General features: G+C 39.2%; 1 protein-coding gene across 3 annotated transcripts in view; it reads left to right on the forward strand.

Annotated features, from left to right (window-relative positions):
- The window catches only part of LOC126182312 (helicase domino), a 425,840-nt gene that overhangs the window by 198,499 nt on the left and 214,614 nt on the right, over positions 1-12,727 (forward strand). For all 3 annotated transcript variants that reach the window (XM_049924839.1, XM_049924841.1, XM_049924840.1), the window contains one exon: positions 8,556-8,725. In XM_049924839.1, the coding sequence (XP_049780796.1) occupies positions 8,556-8,725 (170 nt within the window). The remainder of the gene's footprint in view (positions 1-8,555; positions 8,726-12,727) is intronic.

The raw sequence follows: 12,727 nt of genomic DNA on the forward strand, positions 1-12,727 counted from the left end.
AAGAAATTAACCTTGTTGAATTATTACAGTGGCAACATCCTGCACTCGCCTGCCATCAGTGCTACTGCTGTTCATCACTCATGGTCACACTAATATACCAACATATGTTACACTAACTCCCTCTATGAACAAGACTTGGTCCCTTGGGTTAACTCAATATCAGTTTCATATCTCTCTACATGTTGGTACAAAATACAGAGAAAATTTATAACCAAAACAACTAGTGACTTGCCCACACGTCCTTGATACTACATCCAATCTGACTTGTAATGCTACTTACTTATTAGTCTATTTAACATACTTGTTTTGTGTTCTGGCAGTTTAATCTTCACAGCTTGCCCCATTGCTTCCTTTTCCCAAACTTATGTCCTCTCTGCACCCAAACTACTCTCTCTCTCTCTCTCTCTCTCTCTCTCTCTCTCTCTCTCTCATGCTGTAGGGATCCATCCTACTGGAATCTGGGCTATTGGAGGTTTATGCTGACAATTACAGGGTGGCGCACGAAATGTGTTAAGAAAAAGGGTCCAATAAGTCAGTGACTGGAAATTGCTGCCCACGCCGTAATCCTTGGAGCATAATGTTGTCGTTCATGAAGCACTTGTGGGTCTTCAGTGGCCCAAAAGCGTACATTTTGTTTGTTAACCACACCGTCTAAATGAAAATGCTTCTCGTCTGAAAACCAAACGTTGTTGAGAGTTTCTTCTCTATCCTCCGCCCACTGAGCAAACAGTAGTCTCTGCTGCTTGTGTTTTTCAGTGAGCTTCTGTGCACAGGTCATCTTGTATGGGTACATATGGAGGTCACTTTTAAGAATGCATTGAACGGAGCGTCTGGATATTCCCAGTTGCACTGCTGCCTTTCTACACGATTTCCCGGGACTTCTCTGTACAGCAACTCGTACCGCTTCAATATTCTCCGGCGAACAAACAGGCTTAGGCTGAGGTCGCTTTGCTTCCAACACTGTTCCTACCTGTACAAATTTATCGTACAACCTGTGGATGGTCTTCTTGCAAGAGACCCATCGTGTGTTGAACTGTTGTCGAAAATGTTCTGAGTCACAACAAGGCTTTTCATTTCTTAAAAAAGTAACACAATTGCCGATCATTGCTGTGTCGTCAGTCTTCCATTGTGAGCTGTTGCTGCTTACTAGTCTCCTAGCGGCAGTATCGTGAATTACACGTCATTTCGTAACTCATTTGTTTTTCCAAGCTCTGCTGGTACTGCTGTAGAGATCCCAGCTAGATATCTTATGTGCGTCGTAAATTGTGAAAGAAACAATTGGTAACACATTTCGTGCACCACCCTGTAGCTCTCAACCTCATAAGCTGAGAAGAATAAAAGCTACATACAGCAGAGTTAGAGCCAATGTGGCACTCGGTGTAGCGGAACTCTAAATCATGTTACACTTTGTTGTCCTTCGGAACTATGGTACATGCTGCAATAACTGCTTGGCTCAAATGCGCCCTTCCTGTATGACAGTGAATTGATACAGGGAATGGATTAGGTCAGGTTATGTACTTTGAGACAGAAATGTTATATTCGGTGCTGGCAGTGACCCCATAAGTGGAGTAAATCCAGTGAAAACCTGTTTGCTGGCAATGCAGTCTGGATTCTGCAAAGCCGTTGGACAATCTAGACCCCCCGTCTAGCTAAGAAGAAATGTACTGCGCATCTGCTCTTGCTGGTTTGTATTACCCTGGTCAGATACACTGTAACCTCCTTTTTACAATGTTGTAACTCCTCGTCCATAATTACTACATGTCTGCTACCATCTTCCGAAATTAATAATACTTCGCAGGAAGTTTTCAAGAACTAACCACTTCACTGGACATACATGAATGGTGTAACACATGTAAACTGTGCTTGTCGTCCTGTTACTGGGAATCGAATTAGAATATATAATCGCGCTCAGTCGGTTTTCAGTTCTACTGATCCTATGCAGTAGCGGAAGGGTAGGTTTTGTATGCTGGATTCCATAGTGGCAGTGCGGTCCATGCTTTCTGTAACCCAGACACAATTCAATGTTGCTATGACTTCTATTTCTTCCATTCTCACCCCTGATGTATCACAAACAGAGGGCAGGGACAAATATCACCCTTCCTCCCTCCTCAAAAGGCTTTTGCTACTAGCAAGCCTATTCACAAACAACAAACTACAATCCTGTGCATGCGGTACTTTTGACACAGGCTCAACCACATCTTTCTGTCTCTTCCTCTGATTCCTTCTCCTCATGTTCTTCACTGACTCCATCCTTGAAACTCCAGAAATTGACTGTGGGCAATCTCAAAAATGTCGTAGATGCTCAACATGTACACTATTGTTGTCCATGACGGCAACTAAAGCTTCACACTGACTGGTGAAGTAGTCTCCACCACCTGCTAGTATCCTTAAAATGCATTGTGATGAACTTCTTCATCTCCTCTTTCAGCTTGCAAACTGGATGATATCACCAATTTCCTACTTTATACTGCAGTAAAGTTACCATATATCTTACTGATTCCTCCTCCTTCTCTAAGGTCTTTGTATTCGGCTTCTGTGCTCATTTCCATGTGCACATTTGCAATCAACTTAGCTTTACTTTCTTTATCTCTTTGGAAGGTTGCGGCATTTTCCGACCGTACACCTCCTCGAATTTGTGCTCTCTTTTTGAATAATATGCTAACACGACACCTCTTATATGAGCATCCCAGTCACAGTGTAACTTAACATTTTCCCAATTGTTCTATTTACCAGTTCCTTTCTACCATTGGCCTGTTTATGAAGAGGACTAGTTCTTGACTTCTCCACATGCAGTAATAAACACATTGAGTGAGGTGGCACAATGGTTAGCACACTGGACTCGCATTCAGGAGGACAACAGTTCAAAGATGTGTCCGGCCATCCTGATTTAGGTTTTCCATGATTTTTCTAAATCGCTTCAGACAAATGCCAGGATGGTTCCTTTGAAAGGGCATGACTGACTTCGTTTCCCATTCTTCTCTAATCTGATGGGACTGATGACCTTGCTGTTTGGCCCCTCCCCCAAATCAACCACCAAATCAACCAGTAATAGACACAGCTCCTTCAGTAAGTCTGACGAAATTTGATATTCCAATGCCTGTGTTATTCTGATTACAATGCAAAGTTCCTTTGAACACGCATGCATGTCCAAACGAACAGACACTGCGATGACTACAACCATTATGAAATACATTAAATGAATTCGCAGTTGCAAATAAGGACAACCACCAGCTGTAGAATGTAATCACAACAATGAAAATTTGTGCTGGACCGCGACCCAGACTCGGATTTTCTGCTTATCACGAGTGGTCGCCATATCATTTGGCAATATCATATTTATCTGCCGATACCAGGCAAGAGACTTTCAAGTACAACACCTGACCTATATGGGAATATACATAATGGATGTACGAGAACAGGTTGTAGACACATAGTTGACGATATATGGGAGTTTGGGTCTGGCCGCGAGTCGTGCACAGAAAGCCAAATGGTAAGGCGACCGCTCGCGATAAGCAGAAAATGCTAACCATTACTTGTGTGACTGGCTGCCTGCTAGTTCAGCGTAGCAACCATCTCCACATACCAAGAAAAGTGATCTACTATTGTTAATATGAATTAATTTCCTGCTGAAGTATGACTGAATACATCAATCACAAGCATTTCAAATGGTTATGATGTTCCTGATAGCCTCTGCAACAGTAGTCCCTTACGATTCAAGTCAGCTCACTGTACAAACTGTACACAATTCCTTGCGTAGTTATCCACATCCACCACTATCTCTCAGCTATGCTCTGGTTTCCTGCTGCGCACTCTCCATGACCAGACAAGAACTTCACTGGCAGTACTACCTGTGGCCCTAGCCTTGTTTCCTTGCACAACTGTCTGTGACGTGCTAAACTGTGATTGCTTCTAGTAATGTTTACAATCACTATCGGCCCTCTGCACTTCCTACCGCTCTGCAAGAACATGACCGAGATCTTTCAACACTGCTGCCTCCTTGCTTAAACCATCAGTATTCCTGTGCTTCTTCCCTGGCTTGTGTACTATTTTGTAGCCGAACTCCCTTTGTCCATCTTGTCAGCCTGCAGATGCATCCATCAGTCTCAATAACCACTTCAAAATAGTGTGATCAGTCATTACTCGAAATTTATTCCTTTAAATGTTACATCTAAAATACGTGACACCATAACTGAGTCCTAACATCTCCTGCTCTGCTGTTGAATAGTTCTTCTCTGGTGAATTCAGTTGTCTCAACATGTCTGTTACAGGATGCTCTTCATTATTAATCTCCCGGCGTAAAGCACATCCCAAAGCGTTATTACATGTGTCTCACAAAAGGATAAATTTCTTCTGAAAGTCTAGAAATGCCAGAACCAGGCTGAATGTTAAAACTCTCGTCAGTTCTTCAAATACGTCCTGACACTCCTCAGTCCATACGAATTTCACGTCATTCCTCATTTTGTTGCATAACAGTCCATCACATTTGCTAAATAGCAATTGTGTCCTGTACTGTTTACAGTCACTTTTGGCGCTCTGTGCTGCCTGCAACTTCTCAAGACAGTCAGTCAGAATTTTAACCACTGCTACGTGCTGTTTAATGTATCTGCATCCCCGTGCTTCGTCCCTTATCTGTGTACTGTTTCGTAGTTGAATTTGCTAATTCTCAGGGCCCATCTTGCCAGCCTACTAGATGGGTCCTTGAGTTCCAGTAACCACTTCAAACTAGTGTGGTCAGTCTCTACTCAAAATTTTTTCCCATAAAGACAACATCTAAAATACGTGACACTGTAAATGAGGCTCAACATCTCTTTCTGTATCAGTGATTAGTTCTCAGTTGCATTACGCTGCAGTATGCCCTTCACCATTAATCTCACAGTTTAAAACAAATCCCAAAGCTTGATGCATCACATTAAAGGTAAACTCCTCCTGAAAGTCTGGAAGTACTAGAACTGGGCTGGATGTCAAAACTTCCTTTAATTCTTCAAATGCAGCTTGACATTCTTCTGTCCATATGAATTTTCCTCCTTCCCGTAGCAACTGCATGAGTGGTTGTACTATGTCAGCAAGCCCTTCACCAAATTTTCTGTAGTAATTTGAGATTTCCAAAAAATGTCACATTTCCTTGGGCACTGGGGACTCTCATACAGCTTGTAGTAGCCTCAGGTCTGTCCTCACTCCATTTTTACTGCTTGTGGTTCACACTTTTCTTGTTTAATTCATCCTCATCTGTAATGTCTAAACCTGCTATCAACATGTCCTGCCTTAATTTCACTTTGTAGACACCAAAATTAAGATTTGACTCCACATTTACCCAAAGTGACTTCCCAGTACCACGTGGCACACAGTCGTACAAATCAATTGTTACTTCAGTTGCATGCAGTTCGACTGGTTTGTCCAATATGAAATTTTACCACAATGTACCCCACGTAAGCTATAGCGTGCCTAATTCCATTGCTTTGACCCACTAAGGCTCTATTGGCACACCGGACTGAAGTGGGAATGTGGAACAAAATTTTTAGCAGAAGTGAAGTCCACATGGAATACTTGGAACTGAAACAAACTGAAAAGGAATGCCAAGCACATGGACAGGTGCACCAGACCAAAGGGGAATGCCAAAGGATGCTGCTAGTGGGAGCGGACTGCAGACTGAATGCCAGGATCTGACTACAGAGTTGGAAGGCCATAGGTACAAATACTAGACCCGTTACATTTGACAAACAGTTTTAGGTAGTATCCGGTGCCAATCACGAGTCATGTTCTCGAAATATTGTGCATTAACGATGCTGATACCTGGCAGAAAACCTGGAAAATAATGTTTTAAGCAGTAAAAGTTACATATAAGACCCCCCACCCCCTTACATTTTCACACTTTATGTGTGACATATGTAGATTATAGGCATCAAAATACTTGTTAGGGCTTGTTTATTATCTAGTAAAAACTACTGATGTAACTGTCATTCATTACATAAATAATAAAACACTACACCAGTTATGTATTTTTTCATTCTTAGCAAGACACATTATGAGACTTTATTCTTGTTGTTGAGTGAAAATATTTACGTAAGTATTTTGTATGGTGTTTGCATATCAGTTGTTCTACATTTCTTGCACTGTAATCACCTTTTCGAGTTTATCAGGTACCGTGACTCCTCAGTTATACAGAAAACCACACGCACAAACTATCACTCACACAGTTTGTTTGTGAAACATCACAAAAAATATTTACAAAAATATTTGGTCTTGACAACAAGAATAAATTATCAAAATAGGTCTTACTAAGCAACAAAGAAATTCATAACTGGTGCTTTGTTTAAACAAAAAATATTTGAGCAACACAAAGTGAGCAAAGTTGTCAGCTAGCACTACCCATGACCAAACAACACACTAAATATGGTTTGAAGAACACAAAGGTGTTAGGAAGAGTGCAATATTTCATGAGTGCAATAGTATTGAGCATGTGGATGTGAGATAGAGAGATTGCACAGTAATACTGAGAACATCAAAAACTTTTGAAATATTTTGCACTGCCCGGAAATATTGTGCCATGTGTGGGCAGTAATGTGCAATATCCTTGACAGTCTCTGGCCTGCTGTAATCTTTGGACATGTTTGTGTTCTCAGTTTAATGTTCTTGTCAACTTCGCTGACTGCGAGAAATTTGAAATGAGCGCACAGTAAGGAGAGCGAGCATTTTTTATTAGAATGCATAGAGCTGTATAAAGCCACCACGCTGGGTAGTAATTGGCAGCGGCTGTACGTAAAGTATGAATTGGTCCCACTTTACCCATTTACTAGTTCAGATCTTCTGAGTAGTGTGCCCTTTGTCAACATTTGTAAACACTACTTGATGACCAGCATCATTTTACATCAATCACACAGCTCTTTTCCCACAAACATTTTTTTTCATCAAGTGTAAATCACAGGAAAACTATAAACATGTTAACGCACGACTGGTTGTAAATTAACATTGTGGTTTCAGGAAATTTAATGGGAATGTTAAAAATTGCTGTAAACAGGAGGTAAACATTTATTGTGTGAATGTAAAAGCTGCATTATACTGTACTTAACTATAAGTGGATGTCTTTTGTCACTGCGTGTCTGGAAATTAAATCATAAGTAAAAATGTTATGAAAAGAAAAGTTGCTACTCACCATATAGGGGAGATGTTGAGTCGCAGATAGGCACAACAAAAAGACTTTCAGAAAATGAGCTTTCGGCAAACACACAACACACATGCACCCACACAAACCCAATAATCCACACCTGCATGCGTGCAAACCTGCAACACGCACATGACCGCAGTCTCTGGCTTCTGTGATCCTTGCCTGAGACTGCGGTCATGTGTGTGAGTTGCGTTTGTGTGCGTGTGCGTGTGTGTGTGTGTGTGTGTGTGTGTGTGTGTGTATGTAATTTTGATGAAGGCCTTGCTGGCCAAAATCTATATTTCTGACAGTCTTTTTGTTGTGCCTGTCTGCAACTTAGCATCTGCGCTGTATAGTGAGTAGCAACTTTCCTTTTCACAATATTGTTACATACCATCCTGGGTATTCCATTGTTTGATTAAAACTAAAAACATATAATAGAGCCAATGACCAAGACATGGGCACAAGAACGAGAGTGAACTTTCTTGAACCTTCCTGAATGAGAAAATCATTAGCCTTCATTTTCTTCCAATGTCCCATTCACTTTATTTTTCTCATTTGTGTACTTTTTTCCCCAGTCTTTGTATGTGCTCGCGCCCATTCCAACACGTCACGTCCAACAATGTTTGTTATTAGTATAAAAGGAAACAGAAAGTAAATAAATATGAAACCGAACTGCTGGTTGTTATTTACAGACAAAATGTTTAATACTACCTATAGACTCATATAAGGGTAAAAGTGATGATATTACCCTAGCTTATGGAACTACTATTCCTTCCTCAGGCAGGAGAGAGAGACCCCATGTGCATCCCTCTCATTTAGGGGTCTGAGTGATCCGCCTGTATTCCTTTTTCCTCCCAGAGGAGAGAATTATGGCAAATTATGCCACAATCTCAATTAATGCCTTAATGAATTATTGAAGTATGTCAGCTTTTGCATAAAATTCGAGCCTAGAAAAGTATAATGCCAAAGGACTGAATCTAACAAGCACAGAGGTAAAATCTGCCATGGAACATGTTTCTGGTCACGAACTTTAATGTTAATAGTCTTTGAAGTTAAATAGTTTCACAGAAATTGAAATAAGTTACTGGAAAGTCGTATTGTAGTAAAAAATTCAAAAATTCTTATCTTTTATAAACAAGATTTCAGTAAAAGTAGGTGCATCGTTGGAATCAGCAAATTGAAAATAGTGCCTTGATTAATGAATCCACAGCTACCACATTCATATTACTTAGAACATGTATGTAGATTTAAAAGTAAGTAAAGAGAAAAAAATAATTATTAACAGGGGTGCAATAAGAACAGATGGAAAGAAGACAGCTTGCTCTGATTCAGCATAATATATTTTCAGCTTTGGTTACAACGCACTTTATAAATACCAAACTTAATGTGTGTCAAATGTTTTTATTTACAGGCAAACTGCAGGTTCTTGATAAGCTGCTTAGGCATTTGAAAACAGAACATCACCGAGTCCTGATTTTCACCCAGATGACAAAGATGTTGGACGTTCTTGAAGCATTTCTTAATTATCATGGGCACATATATTTAAGATTAGATGGGACAACAAGAGTTGATCAGAGACAGGTATGCAGAGCTGTAGATTTGTTTTACTTTGACCTTACGTAAAAGTCAATAACAGATACACAGAATTAGTATCATAATGGCACCAAGAATTCACACATTTTGAAAACACTTCTTGGGCAAATTGTGGTACACAATATACTCTTTCCACATTATTTTTATTTCCTTCTACTTTTTATATACCTGTCATATACCTGAGATCAAGAGATACAGGTTTCATACCAAATGTAGTTCCTATGTATTGGTACATAAAAATTTTGAATAAAATGTGCAATTATAAAGCCAAATTTGTTTTTTGATGTACTCTGGCATGAAAAAACTAACATTTGATCACTGTGGTATTAAGTTTTGCTGCTATTTTTCCTCAGTTTTGCAGGCCTTTGCAACAATAAGAAAATGATTAAATTATCTATGATTTACTGTATTTGTAGAAAGATCAGAGAATTCTCTAAATTTTGCTAGTGTTCATAAAAATTTCCCATGCTTATGGCATTTAAAAGTTACTAACTATTTTTCTGAACACTTTTGTTCTAAGATGCAGCTGTACTTTTGCTGAAAAACTTTTCTTCTTGTGCCATATTTTAAACTATTGACAATATTATAAATTTTTTAGTATAATACCGTATATATGTAAATAATCTGCCCATGTTTTTCCCCAAATTTAAGTACGAAAAACTGGGGTGCATGAAGTAATTGAAGAAAGATTGGCACTGCCACTCCTGTAACAATAGATTCTTTTCTAGCATCGATGCGGCCTCATTCTGTGATGCGTCAATAGCATATTAGAAGTGAAATATTAATCATATGTTAACTTGTTAATTATAGCTACAAGTTCTTGTCATCGCTCGTACACAGCAGAGAACATTGGAAACTGTGCAGTAAGAAGAAAGTACGATGTGAGTGTAGGTTGTATTCGCGACTGAAAAAAACAAATTGCAGCAAGATTCAAACGGTAATTGCCGGACATTTTGTGGCCAAAAATTGAAGCATATGGACCTTGAATAAAGGCTCTGTGATTATGTAGTTGAGAAGCGACAACATGGATGCGTGGTGACTAATGAAATATACCAACTCAAATCATTCCTTGAAATGGATTTGGGTTCCATTGCTCAATGCCACCCAGCGATTGCGCAGAAAAGTAGTCAATTACACACTGAAATGTATTCTTATTCACTTCTTAATAAAATAAAAAATATATATTTTCAAATCAAACATTCTTCACCCAAACTCTTCAATATATCTTCCTTATTGTAGCCCACTTTATCCTCACAATCATCTTCTACACCATCTTCTGGAAAAACATGACTGTCTTTAACCCTTTAACTACTTGCGACATATATGTCCATAATAACCTTGCGCTCACTCAGTAGTAACAATATACGTATGTGGCTCAAGTGAATAGCACCTGGAGTACAAATGTCACGTACATACATTTTAGTGTTTTAACACAACATTAAGACATGTCTTGACCTGCAGTACTTCATAAAGTTTTAGCTCTGTTAAGTACATTAACATTGCTCATTTATTCCAGAACTACCTTTATTAGTTGTGTTTCACTCCTTTTGGTGGGATATCAGTGTAGAGGCATTTTACAAAGCAGTTCAAAGAGGTGGAAATGTGGATTATCAAATGCAGAAGTAGAAGGGTTACTTATGGATAGTGACAGTGAGGGGGAATTTAATTTTTTGTTGTCTTGGACTGAGGATACTGTGGCTGTTATCGATTCTGGCCATTCAGTATCTCAGGACCAATAAAATCATTCTTCACATTTCCTGCATCTGTCCTTTATGAGTGAAACTGATGGACAAAAAAAGAGGATGATAACAGAGAAGTTTCCATAGGCAAAGTACGGAAATGACCAGCACAGTTGCAACTTGTGGGTGGCACACCCTACTGCAAAAAGCAAATACACAGCTGGCTCAATCTCAGCAGTGATAGGATAAATATTATTAAATAATTCACAGACAATTTTCTTATCATGCAAATCACAAGTCTGCACAAAAGAAGTAAGCTTCTCCAAATGCCTACAAAAAGAATGAAATACATCCACTTTCCCAGTTTCCTCACATCATCTAGGGCCTAAGACTTCAACTATGTTCTATAATGAGAAAACCAGAGAAGTAGGAACTGTAACTACATGTAAATGTACAAAGAGAAATATTGGGAAAGCAAGTCTGTAAAATAATGGATAGTGGATTTCCAGGCAGCTGAAACACACCCATATTTTTATGAATTGCAGTCCCAAAGTGTTAATAATAATTCACCTATACAACACTACTTCCTGTGGATATCAAAGAGCTTTGAAGCATCCAATTTTATCATAGCTGAAAATATTGTAAATATTGTCCCAATTTAATCATAAAACTGTGGTTCTATATCTTACTTGCTATCTTGGGCTAAGAAACCAAATTAAATATTTGTGGGAATTAATTATATAAATTTGTAGCAAATAATTTAGTTTGAATAATGTGTGTTCCCGTGGAAAAACGGTATTTTAAGGAAGAGCTATGACTGGAAAGCCCTATAACCACGGATGCTGCATCAACAGTGGGAAGCAAACGTTATCTAAATGTGCCATTAGCCGTGCCAGAGCCTTTGCGAGCAGAAATATTCTGCCCAACTAGTCTAGAAGCAAATTTCCTATATCATTTCTTCCTGTGACAACAGATCTGATACTACTGTGAGCCGGTTAGTACCAGTACTCTGTTTACCATCCAATATCACCCAGGCTGTGAAAAACTGAAATCACATCTTTTACCAGCATTGTGATTACCTCTCACCATTCTCTGAATGAAGTATGTCTTACCACAGTTTCCAACCTCATTATTCAAAGCAGGATTTAATTGTCCATATAATGTATAATGTACAGGGTGTACGTAAAGTCTGGGAACACTTTCAATTATTTATTGCACAAGAATCAAATGTTGTACAGATATCATACATATATCATTTTGACGAGAAACCCTGAAAGCCCCCCCCCCCCCCCCCCCCCCCCCATCCCTCGTGTATACTGCCACAGCGTAGTTTGGTAATGTGCCGATAGTGCTAGTCGCAAATATGGCCGTGCTACAGAAGGGGACAGCTGTTTCATGAAATGGCCTCCCCGATCACCATATCTCACCCTGAGTGACTTTTTTCTGTGGGGCCACATTAAAGATCTGGTGTATGTACCACCTCTACCACATGTAGCAGAGCTCTGGGAGAGAGAATGCGGGAAGCAACTGCCACAGTCGACAATGCCATACAGGAATGGGTATGGCAAAAATTCGATTACCGTATTGACGCCTGCCAGGTCACTCGTGGTTCGCATATCGAATGCTTGTAAAAAAAGCTTTCAGAGTTTCTCTTCAAAATGCAATATGTATGACATTGGTACAATGTTTAGTTCTTGTGCAATAAATAATTGAAAGTGTCCTGCAACCCGAAGGTCATTACCCTGTGCGCAGCTCAGATGCATGACTTGTCTTTAGTTGATTTTACGTGAGCAACTTTCTTGTTCAAACTGATGGTTGTGTGGCACATGTCAGAGTGTAAATCAGCCACTGACCATGTCACGGGTGAGTCGATAATTTCAATTACCAATTGAATGTCCTGAACATGGAATTATAAAATTCTGAATATGCCAAAGACTGTACATGTGCAGTAACAGCTCACTGTGGCATCATCTACTAATGCCAAAAGTTAACTAATTCTCACTGTTCCCTACTCATATTACAATAAAGAATTTTGTGCTTCTGTGTCTACTTAATCTTTATTTGTTTTTGCGACCCTTTGCAAAGGTTGCACAACGACTTCATAGTTTCCCTACAAATGATCTTCCACAAGAGAGAGCAAATATCTGAAATTAAGCAGTTATTTAGGTTTTATAGCAATTGGACAAAAGGAAATACCTACACTGTGTGTAAGTAAGAACGTAAATAGATGAAAAACTTTTTTAATTATAATTGTTTCAACTACGATAAAGTCAGCCTTATTGAAAAAAATGTTTTGGATGTTGTTTGTAAC

Source organism: Schistocerca cancellata, chromosome 1 (assembly GCF_023864275.1).
Source record: "Schistocerca cancellata isolate TAMUIC-IGC-003103 chromosome 1, iqSchCanc2.1, whole genome shotgun sequence".
In the NCBI taxonomy this organism is placed as follows: domain Eukaryota; kingdom Metazoa; phylum Arthropoda; class Insecta; order Orthoptera; family Acrididae; genus Schistocerca; species Schistocerca cancellata.